Source organism: Anser brachyrhynchus (assembly GCF_964034855.1).
Source record: "Anser brachyrhynchus genome assembly, chromosome: 2".
Lineage (NCBI taxonomy): Eukaryota > Metazoa > Chordata > Aves > Anseriformes > Anatidae > Anser > Anser brachyrhynchus.
In genome coordinates, this window is record NC_137695.1 from 161,523,731 (window position 1) to 161,543,556 (window position 19,826).

The 19,826-nt window shown below is 42.0% G+C and overlaps 1 protein-coding gene across 19 annotated transcripts in view; it reads left to right on the forward strand.

The window, feature by feature from the left end:
• The window catches only part of SCRIB (scribble planar cell polarity protein), a 125,018-nt gene extending 109,909 nt beyond the window's left edge, over positions 1 to 15,109 (forward strand). For 17 of the 19 annotated variants that reach the window (XM_080582886.1, XM_080582900.1, XM_080582897.1 and 14 more), the window contains 5 exons: positions 3,207 to 3,346; positions 3,749 to 3,786; positions 4,645 to 4,719; positions 7,391 to 7,442; positions 12,780 to 15,109. In XM_080582886.1, coding sequence (XP_080439012.1) covers positions 3,207 to 3,346; positions 3,749 to 3,786; positions 4,645 to 4,719; positions 7,391 to 7,442; positions 12,780 to 12,940 — 466 coding nt within the window. In that variant the 3' untranslated portion in view covers positions 12,941 to 15,109. The remainder of the gene's footprint in view (positions 1 to 3,206; positions 3,347 to 3,748; positions 3,787 to 4,644; positions 4,720 to 7,390; positions 7,443 to 12,779) is intronic. The other 2 variants (XM_080582901.1, XM_080582896.1) reach the window with 1 other exon arrangement.
• The last annotated feature ends 4,717 nt before the right edge of the window (positions 15,110 to 19,826 follow it).

The window sequence follows — 19,826 nt, forward strand, 5'->3', positions numbered from 1 at the left end:
TGCCATGTCACAGAATGTACATCACTTGCCTCAGGAGTCTGTGTTCTTACATGATCTTGTTACTGTTGCTAGCAGATAAAGAAATCTGAAAAATGCTGGGAATAAACAACTTTTCTTTCTTTCTTTTTTTTTTTTTAACTGATCACATAATTTGCTCCTATAACATTACCATACACCTGCTGATGCTTCTTGGTCAGCTGGGCATTTGTCGAAATTGCTTAGATTACAGTCAAGTTTTACATTACACTGTAGAAGGGTTAGTGAGTGTTGAGTATAGTGTTTTTGTCCACTCTTGGCAGGAGATAGACCACATATCTTCATGCCTTTTAAGCATGTTTTGTTCACAGAAAATGAACTAGGGAAGGGAGAGTTAAGAAAATGCATGAGGAGAAGCTGCTTGGAGCTGCCTTGGTTTTGAGCTGTTAGATTCCGTGTAACTGTTTCGAAGTTATGCAGACCAGCTTCTCAGCTTCACTTTGCTTCTGATAGCAAGGTGTAGTTTTTTATTCAGCTCTCAAGAGAAGTGTCTGGCTGATTCTTTGGGTAGCGTTAAGTCCTTGCTTTTATTGGCATCAGCAGGAATCAGTCAGTTACCATATTGAGCTCCTTTTGGTAAGACAAGGATGGACTGTCCCCTACTACCACAGATCTCACAGATCTGGTCTTAGGAGCCATCTTCTGTAAATGCTAGAGCAAGTGCAATGACATGATGGCAGCTGGGGCTCATGTCTTGTTTCCAGAGGTCCCCAGGCAGCACCACATGTGCTGTGTGGGAGGGAGGACTGGATTGTCCTGCACATGGTGCTTCAGCCTCACTAATCTGTATTTTCTTTAAGTGCATGCCACTGGTTTTATTACTTTCTTTCTAATCTTCTATCTTCTGCTTCTTTCCAGTTCTCTGATCTGTGTGCTGTCACTTGTGACCCCATCAATTCGCACCATCTTGGGCTTTCCTTTTTCTCCCTGTGTCATCAGTGCCCTTACAGGACATGTGGTGCCCCCCCCATCCTCACCTCACCCCACACACCCACTCCCCTGTCCTCTGTAGGGAGAAACACACCTGAGGACCATGCTACATAAGTGTTCTCAGTGCACGCAACTGCTGACAGTGGTGCCATAGGAAGAGTGTGACTGAGAAGGTACAGGCACATATAGAGGGGGAACAGCAGTCCAGCAAGGCCTATATGCATCTCGGCAGGTTTCCCAATGTGCGCATATGGATGCACTCATCTCTGCAATTGCAAGTGTTTCAGGGCCTGCGGCAAATAGACCCTTCATAATGTGCATGCCCGTTTTGCATCGGTGTGGCCTCACCTTGAGTAGTGTGTGCAGTTTGGGGCTCTGCAATATAAGAAGGATATAAAAATAATAGAGTCTGCCCAAAGGAGGGCAACAAAGATGGTTAAAGGACTAGAGGGGAAGATGTATGAGGAGCAGCTGAGGTCACTTGGTTTGTTCAGCCTAGAGAAGAGGAGACTGAAGGGAGGCCTCATGGCGGCCTGCAGCTCCCTCACGAGGGGAGCGGAGGGGCAGGCGCTGAGCTCTGCTCTCTGGTGACAGTGACAGGACCCGAGGGAACAGCATGGAGCTGGGACAGGGGAGGGTCAGGCTGGGTGTTAGGGAAAGCTTCTTCACTGAGAGGGTGGTTGGGCACTGGAACAGGCTCCCCAGAGACATGATCATGGTCCCAAGCCTGTTAGTGGTGTTCAAGAAGCATTTGGACAACATTCTTAGAGATATAGTTTAACTCTTAGGTTGCCCTGTATGGAGTCAGGAGCTGGGCTCAATGACTGTCATGTGTTCCTTCCAACTGGGGATATTCTGTGATTCCATGATCCCATTTTATCATGGTCAAAGGTGCATGCTAAAGGTGGTCAGATATATGTATGCCAATGTACACTGAGGCGATCAAATGTGCATGCACATACACACACTCATGTCCTGTATGCCCTCAGTCTGCTTCATACATGCACACACTTCTTTGAAACTACCTGCTGGGCATTTCCACTGGTCTGCTGAGTGTTTCTAGTCCTTTCCTCCCAGCACATGAGGGCCCACCTACTTAGGCTCTGAAGGCTAACACTTCTGGGTACATCATCCCAGACTGCCCTCTGGAGGTTGCTGCTTCTTCTACAGCAGTTGGTGTTGGGCAGGATCAGATATATAGGAGCCTGTTTTAATCAAGGCTATGCCTATTATCAGACTCACACTTCCCCTTGCCAGGGTATGTTCATGTATCTGCTTCTTTCTTTCCCTGTGCTTGTCCGCTGTAATGTTCATCACCATCATCTCCTCTTCCTTTTCCTCCTCCTTCTCTTCTTCCTCCTCCTCCTCCTCTTCCTCCTCCTCAGATCCTCAACTCTTGAAGACAGTATTAAACAGTACGAGCAGGATCTGGCCAGGAAGCTGTACCAGTCCCGACAGTGGGCACCTGCTCCCGGGGCCAGGCCAGCTCAGATGTCTAGTCCAGTGCAGAGTCACGCCTCAAGAATCCCTGGGTCAGGAAGCCAATCCAGGTGTGCACAGCCCCAACCCTGCTGGCTGCATGCTCAACTGTCCTGTCTGTGTCCCCACATCCTAATGCAGTGCTCCAAGCTGTAGCCTGCTAGGGGTAGGGAGAAGATTTTTAGCAGTTGCTGGTATCCATTTCCCTAAGGTCCCACAGACTATTAACAGTTAATGAGAATGAAGGGGGGATGCTGGGTCTGTGTGGCTGGGTGGGAGCAGACATTTCTGAGGGCTGAACCTACTTTTTCTTAGGTATTTCATAATCTCCTAATGGCATAAGAGGGTTAAGATGCAGCACGCTGAGAGCAAAGAGGAGAGTGAAACAAACCCTATTTATCTGAGTCCTGGCCATTCCCCTCCTTGTTCCCTAATTTGGGTTGCTCTCCTTCCTATATGGCACCTCTGAGAAGGCCTGCAGCATCTCATTGGGTTGATGCTTGGCTCCAAGCTCTGTCTCTTCAACACACATGACAGCATGCGTGTTTCAGGACAGCAGTCTGATGAGAGCAAACCAAGCTGTTCTCCTCTCCTGCTTTGAAAATCTGTCTGCCTCAGGGAACCAAAAGTGCCTAATCTGCCTTTCTGCACTCAGCTTACTGACTGTGGTCCAGTTGCTGGGCACAGAAGAGGGCATTATCTTTTACAGAGAAGGCAGTATCTGATGTCTTTTTCTCCCTCCCTCCTCCTTTCTGAGACAGGATGAAATCCCTTGAACAGGATGCTCTTAAAGCCCAAATGGTCATTGCCAAGTCCAAGGAGGGGAAAAAACGCAGCACTCTGGAGCAGCTGGCAGAGTCACCTTCACCTGTTCCTACCCCATCACCAACACCACTGGAAGGTACTGTACAGCTATCTGTATCTCTGAGGAAAAAAAGTTAATGCTTCTGTAGATTAACTTATTTGAAAACAGACTTGCTGAAAGCAGTTTCTTCGTTCAGCTGAGGTTGGAAGTGCCTTCTAAGCACATGACACTTCTCAGCATAGGAGATAATCCTGACACGTAGAAAACTTGAGAGACCAATACATTTGAGTTACGGTTCCAGGGAACCAGAGCAGAACTGAAAGGAGCATCATGACTAAAAAGGAGAGAGGCATTTTTTCTGAGATTGCGGTGCCTTCCCTGAGTCTAGTCTTTTATCACACTTAAATACTGCTAAGTGGAATGTGTGGGTTTGTGTGTGTATGTGTTGCATATAATACAGGCATTCACTGAATAATGTTTTTGTGTTATCTTTTGCAGATTGCAGTCCCAGGAACGTCACTTCACCGGGAAGGCTGGTATGACATATTCTGCTTGCTTCTGTTCTCTCACCTGTAATCCTGGGGTTTCTCAGTTACTCACCTTGGGTATGAATAGTGCATCTGGACAATGGGATCCCTATTTAAACATTTAATCCGAATCTGGCTGCGTGATGTACAGAACTGTGAAGAGGAGGGCACTGTGGATGGAACTCTGTCATACTGATTGCTAGAGGCATCCCCCTTTGTTACAGCTACTCTGTAGCATCTGTTTTCCATTTCTCTGTTTTACTATTTCATCCCTTTCTTGGTTCTTTTACGCCATTTCCATGTTCAGAAAGCCTTTTACTTTAGAGACTTTGCCCCCTTGTCTCTTCAATAGCACAATACTGAGAACTTTAACTGAAATCAACATCTTACTTTTTCTAAGCACTGTATAAATGCAACAGGACATTGTTGCAAAGAACTGTCAAAATCAGTAAGACCACAGAATGGTGGGAGCAGCTGCACAGAAAGAGGACCTAGCTTTGCCTAAGGTCACACAATACAGATAACTCCAAATTGAAATATCAGCCGTGCTAGAACTACCAGGAATCTTGCCACTGATTTTCCCACACACACTAGGTTACATAAGAACCCTGTTTTGTATGTGCAGTTTACTAGAGCATATGCTTTCTCTGCAACTTGGAGCACCTGTCTTCACACCAGAATAGATGAAAGACTGTGTCCATGAGTTGCCTTTTTTTTCAGAGGCTGTATCTAGACACTGTTGTCCATAACTGAGAATGACGCTCTGCTTCCAACTCTGCGTAGATCACTCACTGTGCTGCTCTCTCTCCATCCATTTCTCTCTCCTTACTCTCTTCTCTGTTTCTTCTCATTTGCTGTTCCTTCTAGTCCATGTCTGAAAAGAAGTTTGACTACCGGGAATTTGCTGCTATTCCTTCCTCCAAACCTGTTTACGAAATCCAGGTATAAACTGCATGCTGAATTTCTGCCATCTGTTGGATGGGTTAGGGTTTGATGTGATAGAATTGCCGGCACTTGAAGTGATGACCTTCAGTAGAGAGGCTGAATGACTTGAGGAAGTCCTCTTCAGAGTCGCTGTGTATGGGGCAATGACGACTGACCATGTTGTATAATTGAGAGGTTATTGGAGACTTCAGTCAAGTTGTTAAAAAGTTGCTCCAGACAGTTTTAAAACTAGTGTCAAAGCCTTTGCAAATACAAAGTAACTGCATCTTCACTTTAACTGATCATGAAATATTAAGTGAAAGATGAGAACTAAAAGGGAAGAAAAAACTATAGAAATAATTGCCAACAAGTTGCAAATTGGAGTTAATGTTAACTTCAAACTGGAATGTATCCAGCATCCTGCCCAAGAAGCAGCTGTTGACAATTGTCTTATGCTGTAACGCTGCTGTAGATTAATTATGAAGTAATAGTGGTAAGAGGACACCAAGTCTGGGGCATGAGCACCTTGGCAAGGTTCCTTGAGGGGGGAAACAAACTCATGTCATTTAAGCTGCTTTGTCGTTCATGTGAGCTGCCTGTTTTTGCATTTGTCTGATTTAGTCATTAACTGATTGCACGTGACAGATGATTTGAGCAGATATTATACATCTGTAATTATTTTTTTGTTTTAGCTTTATGAAAAGACAACGAGGCAGATACCTGCATTTACATTGTAGTTTGCGTGGGGAGCTAGCAAATACTGGCATGTTAGGCTTTAACCTGCTGCCATGACACAAATGTTCCAGGTCCCAAGAGGTCTTTTTCCCAATGCCAGGCTGACTTTAGCAGAGTTCCAGTTTGAGGAGTCTCAGGCAGTTAAACATTTGATTCATATTCTTGGCTGACGGCTTTTGCTGGTTGTATTGCCCAGCCCTTCGTAGTCACTGATCTTTTTCTCTAAGAATCCCTTCCCTGTTGTGGTGCACACTTGTCCAGGTTTTGTACCAAGTAAGTGAGTAGAGAGTGGGAGTGGCAACTCAAGCCCCACTGGCAGCCCTGTGCTACCTGAGTTTCCCCGAGCCTCTGCTGAGGTCATAGTGCAGCACTGTGTCTTTATGCAGCTGAGAAGTTACCTCTAAGTGATAAGGCTACACCTCCAAGTGATCAGGCAGTTCCTCTGGACCTCTCACAGCAGTGCAGTTAATTACAAGGCTGCATTTCTTCCTGGCCATAGTCACGCAACTGTCAGTCACTTTGGATCAGCACAATGCTATTTGGCTGCACTGTGTTCCTCAGCAATACATGCCAAAGTCAACACAGCTCCCTATGTTCTGCTCTCTGCTGTTCACGAAGAACATGATTTCTACCTTGCATTCGCTTTATTTCTAAGTCACTCAATGAACTGAGATCATCTCCCACTCTTTCCTACCCTCACCAATTTCACTGATTGCATAAAATAGGCAAAATTTATACGTAAATGAGAGTATTTCTCACAGCTGTGAAACTTCCTTAATGCTTTCCATAGAAGTGAATAGAGCCATCATTCTTTATCCTACTACAACTGAGTTTCTACTTGTGTTCTTGAGCTGAACAAGAAGACTCCTAAAAGAAGATTTTGATCAATGGTGGCCAAAAGTTTCAGAAATTTGTCATTATTAAACCTGTGGAATACTAAGCTCTTCTGAAACATTTGTATAGCTCGGAAGTGTTGAGCTCAGTGTAAGTATTGTGTACAAACTTAGAAAGAATACTAAAAGTAATAAAAGCAGCCATTTTTGATGCAAACAGTACTTTTACAGAGTACTTTGATCTTTCTGTCCTTGAAGTCCTATACACAGCTAGATCAAATTTTCTACTTGAGTGAAGTAAGCAGTACTTGGGACATTTATGCCAGTGTCCAGAGTAGTGCTGATTTTCAAGCCACCTCAAGTTTATGACCATGAGCAAAGTTGTTTTTTCATTGTGTTGTCACTCTGACCTGGTGAACTACAGACAGCTCTGGTTGGTTGTTGGAACAGGCTTCATTTTGTGAAGTCTTTAATGTTAGCAGGAACTGGTACAGTTTCATAGCTATCATTTAGCCATTTTTCCAGAGCTGTCTCTGCCACCTCTTGGGATGTAAGCACTTTCTATCCCATGTCAGTTATCTGTACACACCTGAATAAAGAAAAATTTTGTTTTTGCCTAAGAAGCTAGGCCTGGGAACAGTGCAGGTACAGAATTAGGATCCAAGACTCTCAAAGAAATGTAGCTGTCTTATGTCATTGCTCCCCTCCCATGCTTCTACTCCTTTTAAATTGTCTTTATGCTTTTTGCCTTTCCTGTCACTTTCTATCCCCTCCTCCCTACCCCTGCAAAGTAATGGGAGAGTAATGTGGTGCGCTGACATGCCTCTAATCTCACAATTCAGACACTGGGCTGGTTGACTTCAGCTCAAAAGGTTAATGTGTAATCACACACACAATTGTAGGGGTTGGAAGGGACCTCGAGAGATCATCGGGTCCAACCCCCATGTTGGGGAGTTGGGGGGTAAACATGTGAATTCACTGAGGGTCATGCCCTGGCTGCTTTATCACCAGAGCCTTTGAGGGCAAAAAGTTCTCTGTAGTGTGTTGGAAGGCTGGAGGTGGGGAATTACCTGGCACTGCTGTTACAGAGGTGGATGCTTCTGTCTTCTGCTCTTTTCCAGTCACCCGATGCAGCTGATGACCTCAGATACATAGATGACAGAAATAACTCAGGTAAGCTGATGGCCAGAGGATTCTTCTTTGTACTACTGCTTGTGTCCCATCACAGTTCTAGAGTTCACCTTTGCCTGCTTATGGAATCCCTGAGGACTTCAACTTCTTGCTGCTTGAAGCAATGACTTTTTTTTTTTTTGTCCATTCTAGAATGAAACCTTGAAACTTGCTACATTCAGTTTTGGGTAGGATATCTGCATTGCACTTCAGTGATGGCTAATTTGCTGAGAACTGTGTGTTACAAGCATGCCTAATCTCCTTCCTGTTTTGTGTTCTGGAGTAACAAATGATAGTAGAACATGGGTGGGAAGCTTTGGCCTCTGGCACCTGCTGGCAGTGGATAATGTCCATTGTTCACAGTCTTCCTTGTGCTTATTCTGCTAAAGCAAAGAATCTCACTGCCAGCAGCAACAACTAAAGTCATCCTGGTTTAGGATTTGAGAGCATTTGGATGTAGCCAGGTGACTCTTCAGGTCACCTTGTGAATCTTTGTGCATGGTCACCTAAATAAACGCTAATTAAAGCTTTGACTCTTCGGACTGTGCTAGCTACAGTACGTCTTTCTGTTCCCAACTATAACAGACACGCTCAGACTATCTTCCACATCTTTTCAGGTGGCTCAAGTAGTAGTGTGGAGCTCAGCAGGGCCTGCCTCATCCTTAATAGTATTTTTGTTTCATTCAACAGTTGATGCTGGGTTTCTTCTGCCTATTCCACAGCTATTTATTTTTCTTTTATTTTACACAAGAAACAGTTCAGCTCTCAATTTTGTCTTTGCAAATCTCTCTTGGTAAAGGCTGCACTCCAGATTGCTGATTAACGTACAGACCATTTCCAAAGGAGGTTCTGCTGTAGAGATGTTCAACAAAAACGTACTTTCCTGAGAACAGTATCTATTTCTCATGCCTGTGTATACTTCCCAACCCTGTTTTTTTCTTTTGAGGTGGTCCATTCGCGTAGTCTCCATAACCTGCATAAGACAGGTCACAGAAGGATCAAGAAATAATCAGCAATTGCACAATGGTTTCAGACTTCACTATTGCCTGTCATTGGTCTGTTGCATCCTCATAGAGAATAGAGGCCATAGAGAAAAGATGGTGGTGCTCTATTAAGAGGTTTCTGTTTGATTGTTTCGGGTTTTTTTTGAGCCAGTCTTTAATTCTTATTTAATCCTTAAGTTACCATTGTATGAAGCTGTGATATACACCAAAAAGGATGCAGGTTTTCCAAAATCGATTTGGAAGGATAGCAGCTGAAGATGCAGCTGGACTCTCTTGGTATGGGTCAAAGGTTAGACTAGATGATCTTAGATGTCTTTTCCAACCTGAATGACTCTATGAAAGCTCTCAAATTTTTGTTTGTTTCTTTGTTTCCATTTTTTTCCCATCTCGTTCTTCCAGGAAATGCAATATTCCAGTCAGCGTATAGATTTAAAAAAAATAAATAAATTCATGAAGCATACATTGATTTTTGGGCAAATATTATCATTTGTTTTGGGACTCAAAAACCTCTCCTTTTCAGCAACAGTTCCAGCCTCCTGCTGGTCCTGCGTTTGCCTCTTTTCAGATATTTTTCTTAGAATATGTGGAGACAATATTTGGAATAAAATATTTAACTGAGAAAATTCGTGATAATTGGAGTGATTTTTAGTTGTATTTTTCTTTACTGTAATGGGAAAAGGAAGGAAAAAACTATTACCAAAAATTAAAGGGGTATGTATTTAATACATCTTTAGTCATGTCTAATTGCTACATTTAGCGACACCTCTTCTGTGTACTCCTCTGCATGCATTGGGGTTATAATCACAATTTTCGTTGATCATGGAATTTTTATGGCTGTTTGACCATATTGTAAACTCATAAGCAATTCCTAACCTTTATGCTAGAAAATCAATATAATAGAAACTCCAAGAAATCTTACTGCTGACTGCAAGAAAGCATTAGCATATTCCTCTTCTTTACATCTTTCAAAACAACATTTCACTCTTTTCAGTGGTGCCTAGCAACAGGACAAGAGGGAACAGGCACAAACTGAAACACAGGAAGTTCCAGCTGAATATGAGGAAACATTTCTTTATTGTAAGGGTGAACAGAGCACTGGAACAGGTTGCCCAAAGAGGTTGTGGAGTCTCCTTCTCTGGAGACATTCAAAATCCGCCTGGATGCCATCCTGTGCAGCGTGTCTTAGGTGAACCTGCTTGGTAGGGGGTTGGCCCAGATGATTTCCAGAGGTCCCTTCCAGTCTCAACCATTCTGTGATTTTCTTTCTGCTCATTGCAGATGGGCTCTAAGAAACAGTCCTTTCCATTCTTGGGTCTGACTTCATGTCTGCAGCAGTCCCCCACCATCATCTTTTAAATGCATTTAAAAACATTAAATCCAATGCTGTTAAGAGGCCATGAAGATAATGAACTATATACTAGCACTTTTAGGGTGGGACCATGCTATGTTCTTGCTTTATGATACAGCTTTTCCAAATCACTTACAGCCAGTGGCTTTTGCTTTCCAATCTTATGACCGTTAGGTTTCAGAAATACGTTCATTTTAACTTTCTATTGCTCTTATTACTGAACACCAATTTATGATATTTAAGAAGTTATTTTTCTCCACATGGTCTTTTTTATGTCTAATGTTTACAGCAACTTACATGGGAAAGATAGCTTCTTGTCCTACGCTTGTCTAATCACTACTTGTATTACTAGTTTGGTCTAGGACACTGCTCAGCAGCTCATATACATATGGGAAACAAAGATGATCCCTTCACCTTCTTCTTGTATGTTAGTTTAGCCTCATCGAGCCTCTACAGCCACCTCTCTGGTCCCAGGAACTGCATCCACCCTTTTGCTTTCCAAACTTCTTTTTTACAGATTCTTTACCACAAAAATGTCAAAATTTCACAAAACTGTAATCTCTAAATTCATACAAGTTGCAATGCATGTGTTCCTTTCCATTGTTTTCTGACTTCTGTCAGGATAGGAAGGACATAAGGGAGGCTGTACTGGTTCAGAATATGTCAGTATCTTTGGCTATAAATGATTATGTAAATTAGAGAAAGACAGTAACAATCAGAGAAAATGAGCTTGCTTGCATGAATCTTCTCAATTTTCTTCAATGACCTATTAATTATGGATGTCTTGAGCCAGATATTGTGTCTGGATTATCAGTGGAATAATCCTCTAAAAATTATCTAGCCTTTCTAAACTACTTATTCTGTCTTTTTTGACACTTTGTGGTATTGAGTTCCCTCACTATGCACTATTGCAAATGCAGGTATATAAAGAGTTATGCAGTAGCAGAATGTTTTCTCTAATGTTTCTCTAATGAATCCTAATGTTCTCCCATCTTTTCTGATATCTAATAATCAAAAGTGAAACTGTGTTCCTGAGAATTGCATTGTTTTCAGAAAGCTTCTCCTAATGACTATAGAATTGATGCAGAACCATGATTTCAATTTAAGGATGTTGCATTTGATCAGTATTATACTACTTTTTTTGAGCTTAAGCTTCATCCAACAGTGTAAAAGTAGACGTACTATGTCAGCACAAGGTTTGGGATAGTCTGACACGAGCTACTGGGAATGCCAAGAAAAGAACATAAAAGAAGCCTAACACAATTCTTTCCAGAATACTGCTCCAGGCTACAACAAACTGTGGTGTTACATTTTATAAGCCAGAGGCCTTTAATTTCAGAGGTGTTTGCTTCTTTCTTGAATCTACACACATTTGCAGTAATTTTCACCTTCCATGTTATTGCCCAGTCAACTCTGTAAAATCCTAATACACTTTTTGTAGCTGAGTTTCATTTGACTACTCTGATACACAGCTTGGAATAATCAGCAATTTTTCTCAATGCAGTCATAATCACTTCTACTCCTCATTAGTTACCAAAACCTGACCCTGCTATAGATAGCTACTCCATTTTGTGATGCCAGGTAATTTTTTCCTACAATTTTTCAATGCTTTATCTATTTATACACTGAAGGATGTGTCGTCTTATCCTATGGCAGCTTATTTTCATTAAGAGCTTTAGCTGAAGATTAAAATATTTTTTTGAAAAGTCCGGTACACTGTGTTGAGATCATACTTATTTGCATGTTTGATGAATCCTTTGAGAAATTTTAGTGGTCTAAGAGCAATGAATTCCCTCTGAGACACGTTGATTCCTCTCCCCAGTTTGAATTTATCTGCATGTCTGTCAATGCTTTTGTTTTATGCCAGCTTGCTTTGTTCGGAAGTCAATAATCTATTTGTCAATCCCAGAATCCTTTCAAGATACCAGTTTTGTCACCTATGTTCACTTGGTTCTGAGGCCTTTTCAAACAACAGGTTGATGCTACAGTTATTAGTTCAGGAAGGCTTCTGGATTATAACAAATATTCCTATGTGGGTAGTGTAACTAAGGGGACATTACATCTTGGAACATGGCTCTAGAGCAGAGGGTGGCCTACCAGGTACAGCTCCGCATCAGCAGACTGTGCACCTTTGATCTGATATACCTTCATAGACTTCTGTATTTGAGGTTCTCTATTAAATTCAATGACTTCAGGCAGGCTTCCCAGGAGCCAGTTTGTACTTGAAGGAAAAATTCTGGGGCTTCATGAAACTTTTTTCCTTTTTACACAAGTATCTCACAGTAGATGCTCAAGCAATATTATCACAAGGGGCTTATGTTCCAGGTGTATGTAAAAGTACATGGGGTAAGCTGCGCCAGTTCTTTTCAGGAGAGTAAGGAGCCACTTAACAGCAGTGTACTTCAGATGCGGAATACATCCTGAAAGGCCTGAGACCAAGTTAACTGAGGGTCAGTCCTGCCAGAATATCTTTTCTGGTGAGTTATTTTGGTGGGGGACCCAAGTTGAAGTCTAAATTCACAGAAAGGGCTTTAGTCATGCAACTTCAGCATTAACCAAGGCCAAAATGCTCACCTCTCTCAGTAGCTACTGCATACCATCCTGGTGCTCATACTGCTCTTCAGGGCTTGATACTCTTTTGAAACTAGCAAAATGCTTAGAGCACTAACATACGCCTCAGTCTCTTCAGTGTACTTGATTTTTTCCTAAAGCTTGGTGCTTCCATACTGTTTTCAGTGAATCCCGGGTGTTAGGGGCAGATATCGCCTGAGGTGTGTGACTTTCTTCCCAGACTCCACAATAGTCAGTACTTTAGGTACAGATCGTCTAAAAGTTCTGGGCATGGTATTACTTCATATCACATCTAAAGACTCCAGCACTGTCTCAAATTCAGTACCTGGGTATATCCCTCTGTCATCATTAACTGTATCAGCTAAATACTTAACCTGACACTTTCTCCTAAAATCTCAACTTCTGTTGTTTCTGCAGTTCCTCAGGAGCAAGATGGGCAGCCAGAGGAAGAGGAAACGTTACTAACACATGATTCATCAACACCTACTGCATCAGCACTTGAAGAAATGGCTCTGTACAGCAGCAAACGCAAACTCCGACACAGCCGGCGCAGTCTGGAGACTGCTGTCCCAACGTAGATGATCTGATGCACCTGGGTGATAGAATAGCCCAACACAGGGCTCTTGAACTTCCTGTGCTCCAGGAACAGCACTGCCTCCTGGACTCTGGATGGGAACTGAGCACCCCAGGGAGCGTTGTGGTTAACTAACTTCCTTTAAGGCTGTGAACCACCCTCTTTTCTCACCCAATAGTGCACTGGGGCATGTCCTAAACAAAATGGGACAACACTAGACTAAGATGGCCAATTGAGAGGAGGTGTGGGTAGGACAGTGGGCAGCTGCAGTTTGTTAGCCTGTAAATATTGGGGGGGAGGGAGGGGGTAGGACAGAGAACATATGAGTGTAAGAGTGTGTAGGGCTCCAGCTGTTATTTCCTCAACTTGGATATTTTTTTAAATAGTTAATATGGGAGCTTCTACTCTGGTATGAATTAGAAGGAAGTTCCAGCCTTTGCTCCTATTTAATTTCTAGTCTTTTGCCAAGAAGCATCTCCTTCCACCTCCCACACTGTGTCACCTCACTTTCTTTTGGGAGTGTGTGGAAGTAGGTAGCTTGGAGGCAAAAAGGAAAAAAAAAGGAATTTCAGTGAAGTGCCTCCCTCTGACACTGACAACTGACTCAAGCAAAGACGACTGAACAAGCAGGAGCCTGTGCCAGCTCTAGGAAGCATCAGCTCCATTTCACTTGCCTCTGTGAGTGCAGCAATCTGTCCCATGTAGAAGAATGCTCCTGACACTATTTTGTGCTATTCTGGGAGACAGGTACCTACCTAGAGATACACATAATTGTGTGCATGCAGCGTGAACCACTCTACCTGCATGCTGCTCTAAGTGTCAGAGGAGGCCAGGTATCTGTCTTCTGTCCACATCATGTCTGATTTGGTGAACTGCGGCAGAAATGAGGAAGGAGTCGAAAAGGTGTAGCAAGGGTATAGCAGTGTGCATGTGTGACAGCAATAGAGAGCAGAGTAGTTGGGGGTTAGGATACGGTGGCAGAGGTAGGAGGTGTAAACAGCAGATAAGGTAGTGGGTTAGGATTCAGGAAATGGGGAAGGGTAGGAAATGGCATTGCTGGGGTCAAGTTAGGAGTAATAGGGTCTTACAGATAGGAGGATACTAGTAAGTGACTCCATTGTGTTGCCCGCTAGCTGTGAAATGAAATGTGATATCGTGAGGGGTGCTCAGTGTGGGACTCTCAAGGAGTGCCTGCTAGGCAGGGAGCACAATGAAGTGAGATGGATCTGGCCTATGCCTTGCAATAACTACACAGTTCTGCTTTCTGCCAGCTTGTTGTCTTCAGGCCCCTGCCCATGTAGAACAGGGCAAATACATGCAGGAGGAAAAAATAAAAATGAAAAAGGAGCAGGGGTGTGATTCCTGGTTTCCATGAAAGGGCCGTGAACAGTCTGTATCAAGTGAGCTCTGCATTTGTGGAGGAGACTGACACCGCTTATTGCTCTGAAATCAGTCTCTGCTGCTCTGCTGCCCACTACTGAAGTAAAACATCCCTTTTCTTTTTTTGTGATTTTTTTTGGTTGTTTTTGTCTGTTTGGGTTTTGTTTGTTTGTTTTGGTTTGTTTTTGTTAATGCCTCCAATAGAGAGAAAGACATCTGAACTTGACAGTAGTCTGATCTGTCTACCCAGGTACAATGGTGCTCTCTGGTGAACCAGTCCATCAGTAAGACCAGAGTTGTATCTTAAGCCTCTCAGTGGCTGGATGGGGCTTGGGAGTGGCAGGCACTTCTGCTTGTATATTTGCTGAATGACTGGATGCATTTTTTTTATAGTTGAAACTCTCCCTTCATGCCAAAATCCAGTGGATCATTTTTAACTGACTTCATGTTTTAATTTTACAGGTCTCTGAAGGGGGAACTCAGATAATCTCAAGCTGCAGCTATAGCTGCTTCCATCATCAGCAATTTGAGCTTTTCCTTTTTAAAATCTAATTTTAGCATATGCTTTTTAACAAGAGCAATTTTGGAAACAATCCTGGATTGGTTTTGGTGACTAACGTGATTTTTTTCTTTCCCTTTGTGGTACCTGGTGCCAGGTTCTGGGTTCTCTCCCCTTCTCTCCTGAGAGACTCTGAGGGAAAATTAGCGCATCAAGACTGTAACTAGTGAAATTTGTACAACCAAAGAAATCTATTTTGTGGTTCAAGGATAATAAAGTTTACTTTACATTTTAGAACCTTTAGTTAATGTGGTTTGCCCTGTGTGAAGTCTGCAATTTCTATACCAACACTTTCTTTCTGATGATTAGCAAACGTATAATCTAGCAATCATGCTGGTAATTTTCCTGCTTCTAGTTTCCTGAAAGGGGATGAAGTTTTGAGTAATAGAGAACAGCCAGGGGCTGCTGGTATATTGGGAATCAACAGGGAAACAAACACCTGTGAAATGCCTAAAAGGAATTAGGGTATGTTCACCTAAAAAAGTGACACAGACGATAGCCCAACTTAAGTGTCTTTATGCCAGTACATGTAGCACGGGTAACAAACAGGAGGAGTTGGAAGCCACTGTGCAGCTAGAAAGCTATGATCTAATTGGTGTCACTGCAGCTTGGTGGGATAAAGCACGACTGGAGTGCTGCAGTCAGTGGCTATAAACTGTTCAGAAGGGACGGGCAAGGAAGAGGGGGAGCAGAGGGGGGACCTCTTTAAAAACAGTGATGAACACATTGAGGGCTTATGGCTAAAAACTGGGGGCCAAGCAAACATTCTTACTTCAGCTACAAGGAGCTTCATGCTCACAGGCCTGATCCAGCTAGGGGGCTTCAACCACCCTGATATTTACTGGAGAAGCGGCACAGCAAGATTAAACAGTCCAGGAGACTCTTGGAGTGCACCGAGGATATTTTTTAATGCAGGTGATAGACAGCACAACCAGAAGAGAAGCATTACTGGACCTGCAGTGATCATGCCCTTGTGGAATCCACAATCCTGAGGTAAGATCTTGAATTTTAGGAGAGCAAACTCCCAGTTGCTTAAAGAATTATTGGATGGGACCCCCCCCCCCCCCCCCCGGAAAACTGCCACTGAGCAGAAGGGTTAAAGGCTTAAAAGAGCAGAACAGAGCTGACAGCTTTTCAAGGACATTTTTTTTTCTTGGAGCACAAGATGTCTCGATTCCCATGTGTAAGAAATAAGACAAGAAAGGCATGAGACCCGCATGGTTGAGTAAGACCCTCCTGGTCAAACTAAAAAGTGAGAAGGAAATGCAGTGGAACCAGGGACATACATCCTGAGGATATTATAAGGATGCTGCTTGGATGTGTAGGGATAGGATCAGAAAAGCTAGAGGCTGAATTTGGCAAGGAATGTGAAGAATAGTAAGAAGGGCTTCTACAGGTATGTTGTTCAGAAAAGGAGGAATATGGAAAATACACGCACCCGATAAATAAGAGGAGAACAAGTGACAACCAATGTGAAAAAGTCTGAGATACTCAATTTTTTTTACCTCAGTTTTCACTGGTAATTACTCTTCCCACATCTCTCAAGTCCCTGAACCTCAAGGTAGGAACTGGTGGAACAAAGTCTCTCCCATTACAAGAGATCAGTTTTGAGGCCACCTGGTGAACCTGAACATACACAAGTCCATGGGACTGGACAAGCTGCGTTTTAAGGCCCTGAGGGAATTGGCTGATGCAAAGCTTTCCACCATCTTTGAAAAATCATGGTAGTCCAGGAAAGTCTCCAATGACTGGAGAGAAAGGGTTCTCACACCCATTTTAAAAAAGAGTAGTAAGGAGGATCCTGGAAACTACTGACCAGTCCTTGTCAACAAAGCAGAGCAGCATTACTGTGGACTGAATTGATGAACTCTACATTATTATCTGATTGCATAGCATGTTATATATACCTTCTGTAGAAAGCTGGCAAAGACTCACTGTAAGTTCAACAGCAGTAGAGATGACAAAGCCCTTCTACAAAGGGCGGTCCTAGCAAGAGTAATTTATGGCGTTTACATAGTCCATGTATTCACACTTAATTTTCCCCAGAAATGCATGAAAAACATTAAAAAAAACAAAACAACTACAAATACGCAAGGCATATTAACAAAATTTCAGACATCAAGAGCCTAGATCTAAAAATGTAACTTTCAAAGAAATATACGTGATTAGCAATGGAGAAGAATAATTTGCAATCTAAAAGCCACTTGGACTTTGGGATAACTACATATCCTGAATCCTCACCTCTAAGGATTATGGGGAAGAAAGAACAAACTTTACAGAAAGAATAAATCAAGCAGATGGGAAGGAACCTTAGTGCAAAGCAAGCACTTAAGGCTACATTTTATGCCCACTCTTACCACAAAGCTCTCAGGTCCTTTATGGAAGTTTTCGTGGCTCCAGGATTAAGTCCTGTCTGTTACTGGTAAACAAGTGAGGGATGAAGTTCTTGTCCTCCCTTGTATTTCCTTTTATATTGAATGAATGGTAGGCACATCTGAACACCTACAGGATTCTCTTCAAGGATTTTCAACTAACAGATACGAGGTACTCTAACAAAGGCTGCAAATCACAACACATTTACCTATAATGGGGGGTGGATGTGGGGGGGTTGGAGAACTATGGTTTGTAACCCAACATAATTATGAAACAGCACACCAGCAGACAGAATTTTACAAATATATAAACACAAGCTAATGCTCACTGGAAGAAGTAATTTAAGTTCTCTCTGGGTTTATTCTGGAAAACTCAGAAAAAAAAAAAAAAGCAGGGGGAATCAGTATGCTCAATGAATACATATGTTAAAGTCTGGCATAGGTAGATATCACTGGTATTTACAATTCTAAGCACTACAGTGACAGAATCTGAGGGTTTTTTGGGGTACTGCTTCTATGAAATTTCAACCTATTAGGGTTTTGTAAGGAAGTTAAGAAGATGTCAGTGTCAACAGACCAGGAATGGACAACAGAATGCGGGATCCAGCCATCCCAGGTGATTGCTTGCTAGCCAACATATGCACTGATAGTCTTCCTGATTGCAGAATCTTGATACACATTGTGGTCAGAAAAACAGGCTTGGTTTACTGTCCTGCTGAAGGCTCCGTGACAAAATACAAGTCTGCTTGATGGGTACTGCTGAATAGTCTTGATTATATTATTTGCATATCTTATGTTTTTTTCTGTTTCTTGACTATTCCTTTCTCTGCCCGTGCCAGCTTTTCTTCACTTTGGTCTCCTCCCAGAAAAACAACAGCCACTAATTATTTCTTCCCTATTGGGCCCAGTTTTGATACATTCATACCTAAATCTGATATTTCTGATAAGTTGCCCAAGTAATCTTAGTATAGTATTACTGATATAGTGGCTTAAGGACTTTTGGCCTAACTACATTCTACTCCCCAGAAGGTCCCCAGTATTCCAGTTATCTGCAGTTCCTTTGTTCCTTGCATAATTTACCCACAACTACCTGTGAAATCCAGCCACTTCTCATGGCAATATTAGCAAATCTTTTATTGGCTTCTTACATTGTTATTTGTTATGTCCAGCAGTTTCTCACATCATGTCTAGTACTGTCTCATGTACAGTTTAAGTCAGTTTAGCCACTGGCTTAGCTTGCCAGCTCAGACTGTTTAGATATCTTGTTTTCTTTTAGTTTATGGCACCCTTATATGAGACCAGTGTTTGATTAGTCATTGTACTTTCTTCTAAGGCACAGGCTGCAGCTCAAAGATATTCGTGCATATTATTCCTCCCAGTTTGCAATGAAATTTCGACTTCCAGGTCTATGTTAAAAAGTGTTTGAGTGGTTTTATGTTTAGATTTTTTTTTTTAAAGTAGAATGTGTCCTGGCTAATGTTTCTAGTATCAAACATGAACCAAAAGTACCGAAGTCCCTCAGAAGAAATGGTCTCCGGTTCTTAACGCCCGAATTCACAAAGACCCAACAGGAAGTGTACGTAAAAGGTTTAGGATAAAAATAAAAAAAATCAAACACTCTAAAGTGAAGAAATAAACCCTGTAAAGAACTACGGCACTGTGACAGCATGTATCATGTACTTCAATTCCAATGCAAGAGGTACTCTGGGTAAAAGGTGAACTTGCTGGTAAACAAAAGGTATTTTAATTGTGTATGTGTCAGGAGACTGGTCTTTGCAGTATTGTCAGCATACAATGTCCCTAAAAATAGCACTAGCATCACAAAAGAATGTATCAATCCCAACAGATAATACTAACAAAAAACCATGAAAGATATTACCATGTGAAAGAAACTTGGAAACAGTGCGTAGACCTGTGAACAGTCACCAGAAATGGCAACAGCCCTTGGTCATGTCTAATGTGAATGTAACATAAATTCAGTATTCCATAACAACGAATCATTAAAAAAAACAAACAAAAAAAAAATCAGTGTAAAACTCAAGTAGCTTATCCATGAAGATAACTGGCCACTTTATTGCCAAAGGGACTGTTTGGCTGAAAAAAATGCTCTCAGCACAAAAAAACAAACAACTATGTTTTGCTATTAGCCAATATTATCTATCTGGAGGAAAAATGTATAAGTATCTACTTCAAGAATAAGGTGAATATTCAACTGTAAAGGATTTTTCAAACCAATCAAGGCTGTCTATAAAAATTAAAACAAACAACAACCACCACCAATAAAAATAAAATAATAAAATAAAATAAATAAATAAATCAAATCAAATCAAATCAAATCAAATCAAATCAAATCAAATAATAAAATCTCTTTTAAAAGGAGGGTAGAGAGGAAGGGGCAAGTGTTAATCACAAGGCTGCCAGACATCTCACCTGTGTGATTTGAATCTTAGCATTTAAGCTGTGTTTGCCGCTAAACTCTACCTCATTTCTATAACCACTGCACTAAAGAGTGCTAACTTCAATGTTTTCATGTTTTTGTTTTTTTTTATGACAAGCACATAATTTGAAAGTGACGAATC